The 17,920-nt window shown below is 33.6% G+C and overlaps 1 protein-coding gene across 1 annotated transcript in view; it reads left to right on the forward strand.

The window, feature by feature from the left end:
• Window positions 1–14,003, forward strand: part of KYNU (kynureninase) — a gene marked incomplete at both ends in the record, with an annotated part of 94,092 nt that extends 80,089 nt beyond the window's left edge. The window contains 5 exon segments of the mRNA XM_079710171.1: window positions 4,709–4,761; window positions 6,621–6,706; window positions 12,319–12,549; window positions 13,856–13,972; window positions 13,974–14,003. Of these exon segments, the coding sequence (XP_079566297.1) occupies window positions 4,709–4,761; window positions 6,621–6,706; window positions 12,319–12,549; window positions 13,856–13,972; window positions 13,974–14,003 (517 nt within the window).
• Between the last annotated feature and the right edge of the window lie 3,917 nt (window positions 14,004–17,920).

A 17,920-nucleotide genomic window follows, 5' to 3' on the forward strand; every position in this document is an offset into this window, starting at 1 on the left:
TTATGCTAGGCTATTATATGAGACACTTGATAATTAGAATGCCAAAATGTCTATCTACTGCAAGTCAAAAACCTTGGCTTTTAAAGACTACTGACTCTGCTATAAGTTTCAATAGCTTGTTTTGAACTCAAAGCTAAAAGGAGTATACATCTTTTGGTGCTCTCCACTTAACAAATGACCCTGAAGCAATAAAATTTATTGATTCACTGTGGAGAAGAAAATTTTAGAAAATTATTTGCAAATGATTAGAAAATTTTTAATTAATACCTTCAAAGTTTTTTTTTTACCACCCCAAACATTTTTTTCCAAACAATATTATGTCAGTAGTTGTCCCTGAAGCCATAGATTTTTCAAGTCAAGAGAAATTGTCAATTAATATGTGACTAAAAATATCATACATAGCAGGAGCAGAACCCAAACTGGATCATCAGTTTTCTAATAAGTTTTAGAGCTTTATTCTGGAAAAATCATTTGAAAACTATTCTGAAGTTCAATATTAAGTCTACACCTAGAAATTTAGTAAACTCAATAAAAAAATCAGCAGAATTCATTTAAAGTCAAACACTATAACACACACAAAAATATAAAAGTTGAAAAGGGAGGTGGTGTGAAATTTGCCCTCATAATCTTCATATGTGCTGGGCCTTTGAATATGCTATTTGACTATCTGGAACACTTTTTCATTCCTCTTTTGCTGAAATATACTCATTCTTCTGCTCAGCTTCCTCGTCAGAGCCTCCCCTGACCATCACCACACTAGTCAGTTGCCTGAACTCATGCTTCTCCTAACAATCTTTTACCATTCGTCACACATCCACATTACAAACACTCTTCTACAAACACTAAGAGACAAGTCCCTGATCTCATGAGCTTACATTCTAGTTGGGGGAGAAAAATGAAGATAAGCAAGATAATTATCAAGTTCATAAAAGATACTACATGTTCTATTGTATATCTTTATTTTTTGGTTTCTTATCTCTTGCAATCATTCCCTTTCAGGACCCAGAACTCATTCTCATTCACTTTTGATATAATGACTATGTGATATTTTATAATATAAATTTAGCATAATTTATAAAACTAGTCTTTTATTGAAGGAAGTTTAGGTTATTTTCAATCTTGGACTATTACTAAAAGGGATGCAATGGCTATACTTATACATAATTCACTTCATACTTGTACAAGTTCTACTGGAGAAAAAACTCCCAGAATTAAATTTGCCAGGTCAAAGAATACATGTATTTGTAAATTTTATAGCTGTTACTCATTTGTTTTCTAGAGGGGTGCATCAATAATACATATTCCCATAATAATACATGAACATTACTTATAAAACATGTTAATACTAAAAGAGTCCTTAATAAAACTTTGGAATTTTTTCTACTCTAAGAGGACGGCAAATGTTATCTCAGTGTAGCTTTCATTTGTATTTTTCTTATCATTAGTTAGGTGGAGAGCTCTTTTTAAAAAAATTTTTTTGAGCCATTTTCCTTTTCTATATATGTTGGTCATTTTTTGGGGGGTTGTTATTTTTGCATTATTGATCTCTAGATTTTTTTTTTTTTTTTTTTTTTTTTGCGATATGCGGGCCTCTCACTGTTGTGGCCTCTCCCATCGCAGAGCACAGGCTCCGGACGCACAGGCTCAGCGGCATGTGGGATCTTCCCGGACCGGGGCATGAACCCATGTCCCCTGCATCGGCAGGCGGACTCTCAACCACTGCGCCACCAGGGAAGCCCTATCTCTAGATATTTTTATACTACAAAGATTAACCTCTTGTGACATAAGTTGCAAACATCACTTGACAGAACTTTCTCTTATGACTCATTGGTCTATGGAGATGATTCTATAACTTTTTCAGCTTTATTAATACAATGAATGGTATATTAGTTAATTTGTTAACACAGTTCCACACTGTTTTCATTTTGAATTTTTATAATATAGTATTATTTTGTCATAGCTGTTATGTTGTAGCTGTTATGTCAATGTCATAGCTGTTATTTTTTAGGAATTTTAAAAAATTATTTGTTTTTCCATATGGCATTAGAATCAGCTTGCAAGTACCAAATGAAAATAAAATCTGTTTGTATATTTTACTGGGGTTATATAAATTTATACATCAATTTGAGGAGAATTGATTTTTTAAAAAAATTTTATTTATTTGTTTGCTTGTTTTTGGCTGCGTTGGGTCTTTTTTGCTGCACACAAGACTTTCTCTAGTCAGGGGGTGATGGGGGGCTACTCTTCACTGCGGTGCGTGGGCTTTTCATTGCAGTGGCTTCTCTTGTTGTGGAGCACGGGTTCTAGGCACATGGGTTTCAGTAGTTGTGGCTCACTGGCTCAATAGTTGTAGCACACGGGTTTAGTTGCTCCGTGGCACATGGGATCTTACTGGACCAGGGCTCAAACCTGTGTCCCCTGCATTGGCAGGCAGATTCTTAACCACTGCACCACCAGGGAAGTCCTGTCGTTTTTCTTGATGTTGAAAAATTTTCAAGTATTTTTGCTCTTGCTGTTCAGATTCAGAAGTATTTAAACTTTTTTTATGTAGGTCTGGAATATTTCTTATTAATATATCAGCTTGTTGAAATTGTAAACTTCAGATATTTAGTTCTCATATTAATTTTGTACCAGATTACCAAATTAAATTATCTTTTTGTTCATACCAGCTACAAAATTGTTTAATTTGAAAGTAGTGATAATTTACTACCTCTTTTTTCAATTAGTATAACTGTAAAATCTTAGTACTAATGAAAGTAACTTTGGTGTTTCTCCATTATGTCTAAGTTTGACTTGGATGTGAATAAAGAAAAAATTAAAAATTTTAACATTTTGGCCATAATTACATATAAATTAATGCAATATATTTTATGCTAAAATTGGAAACATAGTTTAAATATTGGTATCTCCATTTTATTCTTTTTGAATATACATTCTTTCAAATATGATTTTTATAATGGCTACATAATATTCCATCATATAAAAGTTGTATAATTTATTTTATTATTTCTGTGTTACAAGATATTGTGGTTGCTGTGACACTGTAAATAGTATTGTGTTCATTGTCCTAGCACACACATCATAGTGTACTCCAAATAGTGTAATCTGAATAGTCCTTTGGATAAACTGGAACAAGTAAAAGTACTGGGACAGAAAACTATACAATATTTAATTTATATTTTCAAACTGTACTCCATAAAGGCTTTATTACTTATATATTCATTATTAGACAAAGAGCTTATTTCCTTTTTACTAAATCCTTGATGCAAATAGACATATAAATTTTAAATGACTTTGCCAATTTGGTATGTGAAGCATGGTCTGATCTTCTTGTTTTTTCATATTTTTAATTATTACTGAGATTGAGGGTTCCCCCCCCCCAGAATTCATGGGGCATATGCATTTCTCCTTTTATAAATGCCTTGTCCATGCTTTGTGGCTGTGTAGTTTTGGGGGCACTGCCCTTTCTCTGATGAAAAAACTCTTGGTGAAAACTCTTTTAAATGTGGCAAACAACTTCCTTCTCCCCATCATTGGTTTTTGTTTTGGTTTTTCATTTGTTTTTTCTTTGTAATACAGAATTTTAAATGTGTCTGAATATATAGATATGTTCCTTTATATTTTCTTTGGTTTTCATAGTTAGAAATTTTTCTTTTAAGAATCATATAAATATATGAACATATTTTCTTCATCTTTGCATTTTTTGGAATGTTACAATTATCACTTATTAAATTGTTGTATGATCTGAGGACTGTTTTTTATATTTTCTGCCATGTTCCATTTATCTCCCTGATGCTTCTTTTAATAGTATTGTGCTCATTCATTTAACGAATTTTGTAATATACTATATAATATAGAGCATATTCACCTTTATACTCTTCTATTTCAAAATTTATTATTTTCACTCATATATTCTATATAAATTAACAACATTTTGCCAAATCCAAAAACAACATACTTGGAATTTTTAATTTTGGCAGTATTAAAACTAGCATTTAGGAAGAATTGATTATCAGGAATATTGTATTTCTCTTTCTCAAATTTTATATTTTTCTTTAGATATTTTGTAATTTTTTTCATCTAATAAGCACACACACATACATATGATTTTTCCTATATATACTGTATTTTATATCTGGCTAATTAACATTCTTATTAAAATCTGAAAGTAACAATTTCTTTAGAAAATTATTTTAAATTTTTCAAAAATTATGTAGGTTATTTTTATGCCATTTCTCTTTAGAGAGCTTACTGCAAGAAAAATACATTATTGTATTAATCACTTTATTTTTGAGCTTTCTTTTCACCTTTGTTTTAATATCTAAAAAAAACAACATTTTTGTTCATTTTAGTTAATTTTAAATAAGAACAAGGTCATTAAGTACAGGTCTCCAGATGATTTAACTTTGAAAAGGTAATACAACTAATAACAAGAATAAATTGATGTTATACTCAATCTCAAGAAGGTTATAAATATTAATTGCCTTATGATATCATATAGTATTTATATGCTTAAGTATTTGATGACTTGTATCATAAATGATTTTAAAACGCAGGCCCTAGAGTCCTATATTAATTGTGACTATTTTTATAGACCAAAATATCAAATGTTAGTATTTATGTTTTAGCTTAGTGGGATGGTTTGGCCTATATTAATTGTGACTATTTTTATAGACCAAAATATCAAATGTTATTATTTATGTTTCAGGTTAGTGGGATGGTTTGGCCATGAATTAAGCACCAGATTTAAGATGGATAACAGTAAGTGTATTCAATTTTACTTCACAAGTCACTTTGTCTTAACTTTATTTCAATTTTCATGTCTTTATATGATATGTAATATACATGCCTCATGGAGAGTGCACTTTGAAAATGCCACTGAGAATTCTTAAAATAAGAAATGACATTTCTTCAGTGTAAGACTAAGTGTTCATAGATTTTAGCATGATTTTGAGTCTATCGTTTCATAGGGAAATAAGAAGAAGTGAAATCTAAAATATTCAGATCTCATCAACATGGAGTACCTAAAACATCAGGCAGGGAAAACAGAAGGAACTGTTGGCTTGAGGTCAGACCCAGAGAGACTTAGGTATCAAACCCACTTTGCTGCTTAATAGTTTTGTGATGTTGCACATATTTATCATTTTGGATTTTTTGGGTTTTTTCCTCACATATCTAATGTGAATAATAATATTTCAGGGTTTCGTTTGAGGGCAGGACACATTCTAAGCTATAAACCAAGTAGCATACTATTTAATAAATGTTCATTTTTATCCCTCTATTTTCCCAAAATTTCCTTCTTTTGTGGCTTTCACCACATACCAAATACTAACCCTAATGGGTAGAAATGAAAGTACACCATGCGCAGGGAGTTATCAAATTGCCCTATTTCTTTTTCCTGAGTGACTTTATTCTTCCATCACATGAGATACAGAGAACTTCCTAAATGTTGTGAGAATTAAACTTAAACTTGATCCTTCAGCCTGCTTCCAACCCTGAGATATGATTTTAAATATATTCACATTTGCACCAACCAAGATGCAAAGAATAAAGATGGGCTCTTCAGTCATATCAGGAAAGCTGTGTTTCATCTTGGCTGCTGAAATAATGAACTCTGTTATTATGCCAGTTATTTAAATTGTTTGTAGTGGGTTTTCCTATCTGTAAATGAGGGAGCTGGATTAGATCAGGGGTGGACAAAGGTTTTCTATGAAGGGTCAGATTGGAGATATGCTAAGCTTTTGGGGCTATGCTGTTTCTGTGGCACAACTCTGCCATTGTGGTGCTAAAGCAGCCACAAAAATACATAAATGAATGAATGTGGCTACGTTCCAATAAAACTTTATTTACAAAAACAAGTGGTGGGCCAGATTTGACCCACAGGATATAGTTTGACTAGCCTTAATTAGATGCATCTCTAAAGACCCAGAAAATTCTCTCACTCTTAGTCAGTATTAGTTTTTAACTTTATCTCTAACTAGCAGTTTTAACTCTTGGATTTAACTTGCAACTATTCAATCTAATTAATTATAATTAGGATAATGTCTGCTATTAATTTACCTTTTTAATATATCATACTTAGGCAGATCATTTTTTTTTAAAGCTTTTTTTTTTCTTCTTTCCCAAGAGAAGCTACTTGACCTAGTAATCCTAATGTTAAAAGTCACCTTCCTAGGTCATTTCATTTATATTTCTGCCTTTGGGTGACATTACAATTACAAGCCATTCGAATCTTGATATATTCCCCTTGTTGACATGGTTTCATAATAGAAAGGCAAAGCATGGAGAAGAACAAGGAATGCTGGCTTGGGGATGAGAGGGCAGAGGATGGGGTGCCGAAAATCTTCTAGATGACATTATGTTTGTCTTGTGTCTAAGGGCTCTAATTTTTGGTAGGCTGCTATGAAGGTGGGGGCAGAGGAGATGGAAGTTTTAAGTGAAGGAGAAATATGCCGGTATTTTAGGTCCATGGCGTTTCTCTTAAATATCTCAGAAATCCCAGGAGGAAAAGTTTTTAAGTCTTAAATTTTTCTTCTCTACTTTACTGTCATAAAAAAATCCATAAAGGACACCTTTTTAGGCAAACATTCTATAAAAATGACACGATATTAATTTTTCAGAACTGCAGTTAATCCCTGGGGTCAATGGATTCCGAATTTCAAATCCTCCCATTCTACTGGTCTGTTCCTTACATGCTAGTTTAGAGGTAAGTGATCTATGCTTCAGCCTTCCCACATCTTTACCTGAGACATGTTGTTTATCTGCTGATTAATCAGCTAGATTAATATGCAATGTGCATAAACAACAGAGGAAGGGCAGGGTTCTCCATTAGGACAGTGACTGTGTGCTAATGTCACTTTTTATTTATATATTCAGCCCCCAACCCAAGGCTTGGCACACTGTTGGCACTTAATAAATGTTCAGTGAAACTTACCTGGGGTGACACATTTTTAGTTCCACTTAGAATTTGTGTGAACCTGAATAAGTTATCTAATCTTCTACTGGTCTCTCTATATACAAAACAAACATGCAATATTTAAGTCTTGATTAATTCACTCATTCAAACACTTACTTATTAAGAAATTATTGTGTGCTGGACGATGTTGTGATTACTGAGGACTCTGTTTCTTCTAGTTCTGTGAGTCAATGAACTGACAAACTGCCATGTGACAAAACTATAGGAAGACTTTAGGGAGTTGGGGAGAGTATGAATAGTCAGAGTAAACCAAAGATGAGTAAGGTTGTCCCATGAGGTAGGGTGGATTTTCTTTTTCCCCATTGGGGTTTCTATAACATTACAGCCACGTTTAATTTCTACTATTACTGGCTCAATATTTTTCTTTAAGTTCATTCATGCTTCTACTTAAAATTTAGTCTCACCCTAAATAATAGGGTACTTACCTGTATCTATTCATTTTTACACACATATAATGCATATATATATGTCTCCTAACTAATTATTTGGATATTGGATATTCATTAATTTCATATTAAGACTAAATTTATCTAAGTAAATATATATTGTTAATAATTATATCTATATAATAATAGTATTAATACATATATTAAGGCAATATATATTTTATATACATACATTTAAGTAAAATATATTTTAAGTAAATATACATATATGTTTCTAATAGAGATTTTAAATATATAGATATTCAAATAAAATTTTGATTTTATGTTTTTTTTTAAATTGAAGGCCTCCTAAAATCATCTAGTTTAGGAAATTCTACTGTGGCGTATTTTGGCATGAGTGACCGGATAAAGGCTTCCAAAATCTCTTCCAAACTTAAAATTCTAGAATTCTGTGAACATTCACAGTAGTTTCTCAATTTGGCCACTGGACAGCAGCGTCAAGTTCCTCTGTTTTTATACAGCTTCACCACTAGATAGTAGTAATCAACTCATTTCATTTCATCCCAATTTAAAGAGCACATATTCAATATGACCACTAGATGGAGCTTGTGCTGTTTTCACTTTTGGGCAGGTTTTTTTTTTTTTTAAGTTGAAATAGACCCAGTAACAAGATTTCGCAGGCAGTGATACATATTTAAAAAAATCTTTTTCAGGGGGGTGATGAAATCTACTCGGCAAATCAAATAATGATATTTGATTTGCTTTCAAAATATCCAACCTGAGGAACACTTCCGTTAAACATTTTTATTTTATTCTATTCTATTCTATTCTATTTTTTTGGCCGCATTGCGTGTTCGTTGCTGCGAGCCGACTTTTCTCTAGTTGCGGCGAGCCAGGGCTACTTTCGATGCAGTGCATGGGCTTCTCATTGCAGTGGCTTCCCTGGTTGCGGAGCACAGGCTCTAGGCATGCGGGCTTCAGTAGTCGCAGCACGTGGACTCAGTTGTTGCAGTGCATAGGTTCAGTAGTTGTGGCGCGAGGGCTCAGTAGTTGTGGCTTGCGGGCTCTAGAGCGCAGGCTCAGTAGTTGTGGCACACAGGTTTAGCTGCTCTGCAGCAATGTGGGATCTTCCCGGACCAGAGATCGAACCCGTTTCCCTTGCATTGGCAGGCGGATTCTTAACCACTGAGCACCAGGGATGTCCCCCGTTAAACATTTTAAAAGAAGATAACGTTTTGCTTATTTTGAAAGTTTATATCAGGGAGAAGATGAATTATAGTAAGAAAAAACAAGGCACCAAGGAATACCTTAGGAAAAACTAGTACTTAAAGTTTCCTCTGATTTTATCTTTGCAAATGACTTCCTAGCCGTATCTAGAAAATGTCTTTTAGACACTATCACTTCGGTATTCTCTGCAGTGGACTGACTGTTGTTCGGTATTCACCTCTTCTGCCACAGGAAGTCTTATTCCTATTTTCCCTACCAATAGTTTTCTTCCACACTGTATTATAGTCACCTAGACATGGTTTCTATTCTCAGCTGGAATATGAAGACTGATTTATCTTCTCCTTTAATATCCAAACTTAAACTTGAGAAAAAGACTCTAAATGCCACAGAAGAGGTATGTACACTGCTCTGGAGCTTCTTATCACTTAAGCGTTTCCTGCATCCTCTTGGAGATATCTTATTAAATCATTCACTGTCGAGGCTATGTTCTAACCAAAATTATCTTTAAGTAATCAAACCTTATGTTAAAGAAGGTGTTTTCGAAAATCTTGCTTCCTATTATAAATTGCAAAATTCTGAAATTACAAAATAATACGTTTCATTGTTTCCCATTCTCTACTTAACTGTTAAAACACTGTACTTTCTAGATGTTTCTGAGTTTGCCATGTGAGTGTCAGTGAATTAACCGATTCAGTACTTACCTTATTTATTTAAAAGTTATGCATATAGGAGATAGGTAGCTGAAGTTTGAGTAAATGAAAGAAATAAATACATGAATCAAGCTACCTTTCGTTGTTATCTCTACTTCCCTTTCGAAAAATATTCTCACACAGTCAAATGCCAACCGAAGAAGAGATTCTATACTTAATAATCAATGTACATGGATATGATTTCAGATTTGCAATACAGAGAATTTTTTAAAAAGATTAATTATGGCTTTGTTCACAATTAATGTGTATTTGATTGATTGATGGATACCATGGAAAATAGCACCTTATAATTAGTTTCAAAATGTTTCTTCATACTGCTGCCTATTTAATCTTTTGTACAATAATTTAAAAAATACTGTGGATCAAGAGAAAGAGCAATAAGGTAGGAAGCAGGAGGCAAATACTCTATCCCTCACTGGGACACTAAGTGTGACCTTCAACAAGTGACAACTACTCTTGAATTCATTTGCCTCAATTTTTTAATGAAGATGTTTGGACCAGATTACTTCAAGGTCACCTCAACCTTCTAATTACTAACTTGAAATTAAATAATACTTATATTGTATTTTGCAGAGTCATATTTCTATGTAGCGATTAGGTAGACAATTTTAGACTTTTTCAGTACATAAATATACAATTAAATAAATACCTTAAATATATAAAATTAGAACATTCAATTAAAATACAGGGCAAGTCAGAAGAAATGTACTCTGTCTTTCCTCAGAGTTATTAGGGAGCCAATTTTAAGAATTTAAGAATTGAAAACATCATGCTATACTTATTTTTCCTATTTAAACATATCTAACTTTTCTAGCTTTGCATTTATTTTAGTTAGCAAGAAAACTCACCCAAATAGTGGAAACTCTGCCAAGAATTCTGTTATAAGCTGAATATTTTCAAACTACACTTTTCATTTTTCCTAATTAAAAAATTATTCCACAGTACTGAAAGCATGAACATAATGAGAAGCAAAAAAAAAAAAAAAAAAAAGAAAAAGAAAAAAGGACATTTATTCTACTTCACTGTTAACTCCTATTATCCCCTCTTGATATTTTTATCTGAGGCCTCAGTAGAGACTTTTACACTCTGAGAAGAACTTAAGACTGCCTCAGAATGCAGCTTCTCTTGTTGTGGTTGTAATGTGGATATTAGTTTTACATTTAAAAGTTATTTTATTATTAACAAAGAGTCATGATATGTTAAAACTGAGATATCTGTCATGAAAAAAAAATTGGTTGCTTGCTATCAAATCTGCAAGAGCAAAAAACTTCATTAAAAAAAAAACCATAAACTTAATATTCCCCAAAGTCTTACTAACCTATGAATACAAATGAAATACCATTAAAAGTACTACTTTATACATTGTCCCCATCTGCATCTTATGGGGCCCAAAGCGGATCCAGAAAGTGTACTAGAATTATTTAAATAATTAAAATGTCCTCAAATTATTATTAATCTCCAAAGAGAAGTTTGTAAAGATTCCTGTCACATTTTTTTTTAAAATTCCAAACCTGACAGCCAAACCACTGGTGGGCTACACCTTACCTGTCCCTGCTCCTGCCCTCTGTAAGAATGTTGATTCTTGGATCAGGCTCTCTTGATCCAAAACTTGGAGGTGTTCCCTTGAGTCTTCATTGTGCCAAATCTATGGACATTTTGTTTTACACAGGAAATGAAGAGATGCCTCTTACCAAACTCCATGTAACTGGCCTAAAGTAGCATTTTTTTGCACTGAATATGTCAGATGCTTTTTGACATGGACCTCAAAGACCTCAGCTTCTATTTGCAGCTGAACTCTTCCCAGGCTGCAGACACAGTCCATGACGTCTGGTTGGGAAGAGAGGCAGATAGCTTTCTATCCTCTGATTTTCCTCTCTTCCTTCAAGACATTACCTTACATACAACTCTCATCCTCTCCTTCAGCCACATCCACAGCCTCCATGCAATAGGTCAAGAAAATCTATGCCTGAATGGTTGAGTTCTAGTAGAATGCCTGCCCACACATGCCATGTGTATACAGAGAAAAAACTATTTTCATAGACTTCAAAAAGCATAGATATCACCAAATGACCCTATGTTTGCTCAGTGGCATAACATGATACAGAAAAGGGATATTAAGTGGCTTGCCAGTGCATCTTTCTCTGTTTGCAGTTATTTCAGTTGTTATATGTAGAATATATTTTTAAACTCTACTTGACCTTAAGAGATAAGCTAGAAAAGCATGTCTGTTCTGACCCCTAATGTTCCAATACCAGTTATTTTGTGCCCTTTTGTCACTCATCTTAATATAAGACACCTCAGGCAGCAACGGGCAGTATTTTCACACCAGTGTTAGAGTTTAGCAGGGGAGAAAATGATGAAAGAAGAAAAAAAGGAAGACCAAATGCTTCAGTAATAATACATGCATGATCTAACATTATTTGCTTTTCTGACAAAACTTAGCATCACTATTTAACTATTTGTTTTCTTACTGTTAAACTGAATACTGTTAAACTGAAGGAGATTTAGGAATTGGTAAAACAAATATAAATAATATTGGTAACATTGCCTTCCACATAAGCGTTTAGCTCTTACTGCACCATTTTGTGGATTAAACAAACTTTATATGGGAATAGAAAAAAATCTTGATTATGATTTTATAAAATGTTTGGAGGAAAATTTTTGACATTTATAACAGTTAAATGTATTTATTAAGGTATGTTTTACTTGTACTAATTATATGAAGCTAATTTAAAATAACTCTGAAGGAACATTATGTTCACTTTTTTTTTCTGCTTTTGCAGGTATTGTTTAAATGACATTTGTACAGTTTTTCTGTCATGGACACTTTGCGTTTAATTTTTAATAGCAAAGCACTTAAAAGAGGACATGTTTTCACAAAAAGATTATCTAAAATGGATGTTTTATTGGAAAGGTCAAAACTGGGCATTTCCCTTTTTTTATGTATGATTTACAGTTAAATTTTGCTTCTTTATAAATCAACAAGAAACGGTGAACCTGATTGTTTCTTATTCTGCAGATCTTTAGGCAAGCAACTATGAAAGCACTGAGGAGAAAATCTATTTTGCTAACTGGTTATCTGGAATACATGATCAAGCATCACTTCAGCCAGGATAAAGCAGAAACCAAGAAAACAGTTGTGAACATAATTACTCCATCCCGTATAGAGGATCGCGGCTGCCAGCTAACCCTAACATTTTCTATTCCAATTAAATATGTTTTCCAAGAACTAGAAAAAAGAGGAGTGGTTGTACGTATATCTCTTGCTTTGTTACCAGGTTTTTCTCTATGGGTTACATGTTGAGCACAAAATTTGAATTTTTTTGTTTATTCATTTTTCCATGTTATTTCACATCAGTCAGTGAGGATAAGTTAAATGCCAACTAAGTATTCAGCACTGTGCTAAGTGAAGGGCACGGAGATCTGTCATTTCTGATAAAAGGGAAGAAACCACAAATTTTGGTTGCAGGAAAGAGTTTTATGTAATTTATCCATTATTTTCATTATAGTTTGGATAGAAAAAAATTTAGTGAAAACCCTAATATATTATATATTTATTGAATGAGTGGAATTAAAGAACATACAATATAGTAAAGGGAAAAAAAGGAAATCAGTCTTACTTAGTTGTTTGATTGAACTAAATTATTTTCAACTTTTTCACTTCAGTCAAGAAAGATATGTAGACACAGCTTAAGAGTGTTAATGTTGTATGGAATTTTTTTTTTAACTGTTGGGCCTAAGTAGCCCTCTTAGTCTCTTGAAGAGAACTAAAAAGTATTTAATGAGTAATTTCAGGGAAAATGGTGATATCTATTTCCAGATTTAGAAACTGCTGCACTCAGTCTTCCGAACCTTTAGGAGAGGTATCCCCAGATTCTGAAGACACAAATCAGAATATCAGCATTCCAAATCACACTCTACCATTTACAAGCCATGTGCTCCTGGGAAAGTTAGTAAACAACTATTGACTTCAGATCCTTCATCTGTATTTTTGCTGCAAAAATACTTACCTCAAAAGTTGTTATGGAATAAAATGTGCCAGCACACATAAACCATTTATTATATTGTCTAGCCTATAGGGCGTGTTTCTTAAAGACAGTCATAGTGATCTTCAGACTATGCTGAATTATCTGAGCCGAATTCATGAGATTAGGGATTACTGAATTTAATGGAAATATAACTAAAACTCTCCAGATCTCAGTGAGGTTCTCAATCATTGAAATGTGTGCAAGGGTTCCAGTCTCTCCAGGGTCTCTCCACAGATAAACTGTATACTCGATCCATTGGTTGCTTAAAAAGGATCATTGCTGACTGGACTTCAGGAAAGTACTTAGGATATTCATGTACCAACCCATTAATATTTTAATTATTATTAAGAGGGGAGTTTCAAATAACATAGAAACACTATTCTTTACTTAAAGAGAAAAAAATTGCTTATATATTAAGTTTTAGGGAAATCAGTATGAATGTTTTATGTAAGTTTCTCTTGAATGTGGATTTCCATTATATGAATGATGCCAACATTAATGTGGTTTTACTTTTTGTTTCCCCTACAGTGTGACAAACGGGATCCAAATGGGATTCGAGTGGCTCCAGTTCCTCTCTACAATTCTTTCCATGATGTTTATAAATTTATCAATCTGCTCATTTCTGCACTTGACTCTGCAGAAACAAAAAATAGCCGAGTTTTCCATAGCAACTTAAGCAAATAATATGGAAAGCCTGTGGTTATTTTATTACTATTATTCAAGTTTTAATTATTTCAAAACTGATTACACATAACTGGCAATGAATTGTTTACTTTACAGAAAAACAAGACAATTTTTTAAGGGTCTGTGGCCTTGAGATATCTGTATGGCTGTCCAATTTCTTGGTGTTCGGTGGATCAAAGTCTTTACTAGTGCAAGTATTATGTGCACAGTCTTGATTAGCTGTCATATTTCATTGTTAATGAAATGTTTTTTGTTGGTTTAATTTATAATTTGACTGACAACTTCACAATGTATGTGGAAAATTTTGTGTCAATTTTAGAAATATAACTTTAATTTTAATTTACCAAAGAGTTTCTTATAGGCACTGTAGTTGAACAATCTGATGTATGTATGCTTTTTACAATGTTCCATCTAACTCCAATCTGAGGAAAAGAAAATGCATTTTCTAGGGCAGTGGCTTTCAAATATTTTGGTCATAATCCACACTAAGGAATACATTTAATATCAGAGTTTAATTTGTGTACAAGCCTTATTTCATTGATTCTAATACACAATTTTTTTAATCGTATGTTAACATCTGGTAAAAAAGAAATGTCTTTCAGTTTTCATTCTGCAGCTTCTTACAATTGCCATTGGCCATTCTTTCATGTTACCATCCCTGACATTACCATGATTTTCATAGTGAGTAGATATCATCCTAGATCTGGCTTTAAAAATGGTATATATAGCAAAAACAAAAGTTGCGTAAATTATTTGCTCGTGCTTTCATATTTATTATTTTATCTCATTACAACTAATGTTGGTTGAAGCTCATTAAATTGATTTCTTTACTCACTCTAGGGTCCTAATCCATTTTTCAAGGATGTCCCCTTATTTAATGTTATCATAATCTCTTGGTTTTGTTTAATGGGAAATTATCCTGATAAAAGACTTTAGATGCTACTATGTCTCTAAAATAGTGAAATAAATCACTCTAAGATACTTGTGATTGAGGATTAAAGTTAGGAAATAAGTGCTTCATCACTCAAGCTCTAACCCAAACCTATGGACCTTTGTTAATCACTATGAAAACACAACAGTTACATTCAGCCCTGTAAGATCCCCCTAGTTCTCAGCTGTTGATGCCATAACCACTATTCATGAACTGGCAAAATATTCTACATTTGCATACATAAGCAGCAAGAAAGAGTGACTATGACGGTATTAGCTTAGCCAACCACTTTGAGTGGTAGAGTTAAATAAAAAGTTGCAGAGCTCTGACACCAACACCAGCAAGTACTGATATTTATCAAGTACTTCCCATGTACCACGTATTGTGCTATTCTATTTACATGATATCTCACTTAATTGAGTGGTTGCATAATTGCTTTAGAAAACCTTCCCACCTCCACTTTTGGCAAAACTCATCTTTCATAGATGGAAAAATTGCCAAAACCTTAAAATCTGACCATACATGACTTCATCTAGAAGAAATTGTTTTTGAACATCACAGTGGTAAAAAAAAAAAGACATAATTTCAGCTCTCAGGGAACAGGTAGCTTAGTGGGGAAACAGATAGTAAACCTATAAACATCCAAGTAAACATATAATTACAAACTGTAACTTCTTCTATGAAAGATAAACGGTGATACTATGAGAGAAAAATCTTAGGGGTATTAACTAGATGGTTGAATAAGGGAACGTATATGAAGGTGCTTATCAGTTAAAGTTCTAAGATATTTCATGTTAATCACATTAAAATTACATCAAATTATGGAAACAAACCATTCAAAGCATCATCAGCACTCTGTCCTCATCACCCAGGTGAAGAAAGAGCAGTAGAAACTCGCTTGCTCACAGACTCTGGGAGGGCTCATGCCAAAGAGTACTTCCCAGAACTTCTGCTGCCAGTGTCCTTGTCCACACCATGAGCTACAGTCACCCCCCGCCTCTACAGGAGACCCTCCAACACTAACAGATTCACAGAAAGACAGACAAGATGAAAAGGCAGAGGGCTATGTACCAGATGAAGGAACAAGATAAAACCCCAGAAAAACAACTAATGAAGTGGAGATAGGCAACAACTTTCTAGAAAAAGAATTCAGAATAATGATAGTGAAGATGATCCAGGACCTCAGAAAAAGAATGGAGGCAAAGATCGAGAAAATGCAAGAAATGTTTAGCAAAGACCTAGAAGAATTAAAGAACAAACAAACAGAGATGAACAATACAATAACTGAAATGAAAACTACAATGGAAGGAATCAATAGCAGGATAACTGAGGCAGAAGAACGGATAAGTGACCTGGAAGAAACAATGGTGGAATTCACTGCTGCAGATCAGAATACAGAAAAAAGAATGAAAAGAAGTGAAGACAGCCTAAGAGACCTCTGGGACAACATTAAACACAACAACATTCACATCATAGGGGTCCCAGAAGAAGAGAGAGAGAAAGGACCCGAGAACATATTTGAAGAGATTATAGTCGAAAACTTCCCTAACATGGGAAAGGAAATAGCCACCCAAGTCCAGGAAGCACAGAGTCCCATACAGGATAAACCCAAAGAGAAACACGCCGAGACACATAGTAATCAAACTGGCAAAAATTAAAGACAAAGAAAAATTATTGAAAGCAGCAAGGGAAAAATGACAAATAACATACAAGGGAACTCCCATAAGGTTAACAGCTGATTTCTCAGCAGAAACTCTACAAGCCAGAGGGAGAGGTATGATATACTTAAAGTGATGAAAGGGAAGAACCTACAACCAAGATTACTCTACCCGGCAAGGATCTCATTCAGATTCGATGGAGAAATCAAAACCTTAACAGACAAGCAAAAGCTAAGAGAATTCAGCACCACCAAACCAGCTCTACAACAAATGCTAAAGGAACTTCTCTAAGTGGGAAACACAAGAGAAGAAAAGGACCTACAAAAACAAACCCAAAACAATTAAGAAAATGGTAATAGGAACATACTTATCGATAATCACCTTAAATGTGAATGGATTAAATGCTCCTACTAAATGACACAGACTCATTGGATGGATACGAAAACAAGACACATATATATGCTGTCTACAAGAGACCCACTTCAGACCTAGGGACACATACACACTGAAAGTGAGGGGATATAAAAAGACATTCCATGCAAATGGAAATCAAAAGAAAGCTGGAGTAGCAATACTCGTATCAGATAAAATAGACTTTAAAATAAAGAGTTTTACAAGAGACAAGGAAGGACACTACATAATGATCAAGGGATCAATCCAAGAAGAAGATATAACAATTATAAATATATATGCACCCAACACAGGAGCACCTCAATACATAAGGCAACTGCTAACAGCTATAAAAGAGAAAATCGACAGTAACAGAATAAGAGTGGGGGACTTTAACACCTCATTTACACCAATGGACAGATCATCCAAAATGAAAATAAATAAGGAAACAGAAGCTTTAAATGACACAATAGACCCAATAGATTTAATTGATATTTATAGGACATTCTATCCAAAAACAGCAGATTACACTTTCTTCTCAAGTGCGCACGGAACATTCTCCAGGATAGATCATATCTTGGGTCACAAACCAAGCCACAGTACATTTAAGAAAATTCAAATCATATCAAGCATCTTTTCTGACCACAACGCTGTGAGATTAGAAATGAATTACAGGGAAAAACACAAACTCATAGAGGCTAAACAGCACATTACCAAATAACCAAGAGATCACTGAAGAAATCAAAGAGGAAATCAAAAAATACCTACAGACAAATGACAATGAAAACATGACGATCCAAAACCTATGGGATGCAGCAAAAGCAGTTCTAAGAGGGAAGTTTATAGCTATACAAGCCTGCCTCAAGAAACAAGAAAAATCTCAAATAAACAATCTAACCTTATACCTAACGGAACTAGAGAAAGAAGAAC

This window comes from Hyperoodon ampullatus, assembly GCF_949752795.1.
Source record: "Hyperoodon ampullatus genome assembly, chromosome: 8".
Taxonomy (NCBI): Eukaryota; Metazoa; Chordata; class Mammalia; order Artiodactyla; family Ziphiidae; genus Hyperoodon; species Hyperoodon ampullatus.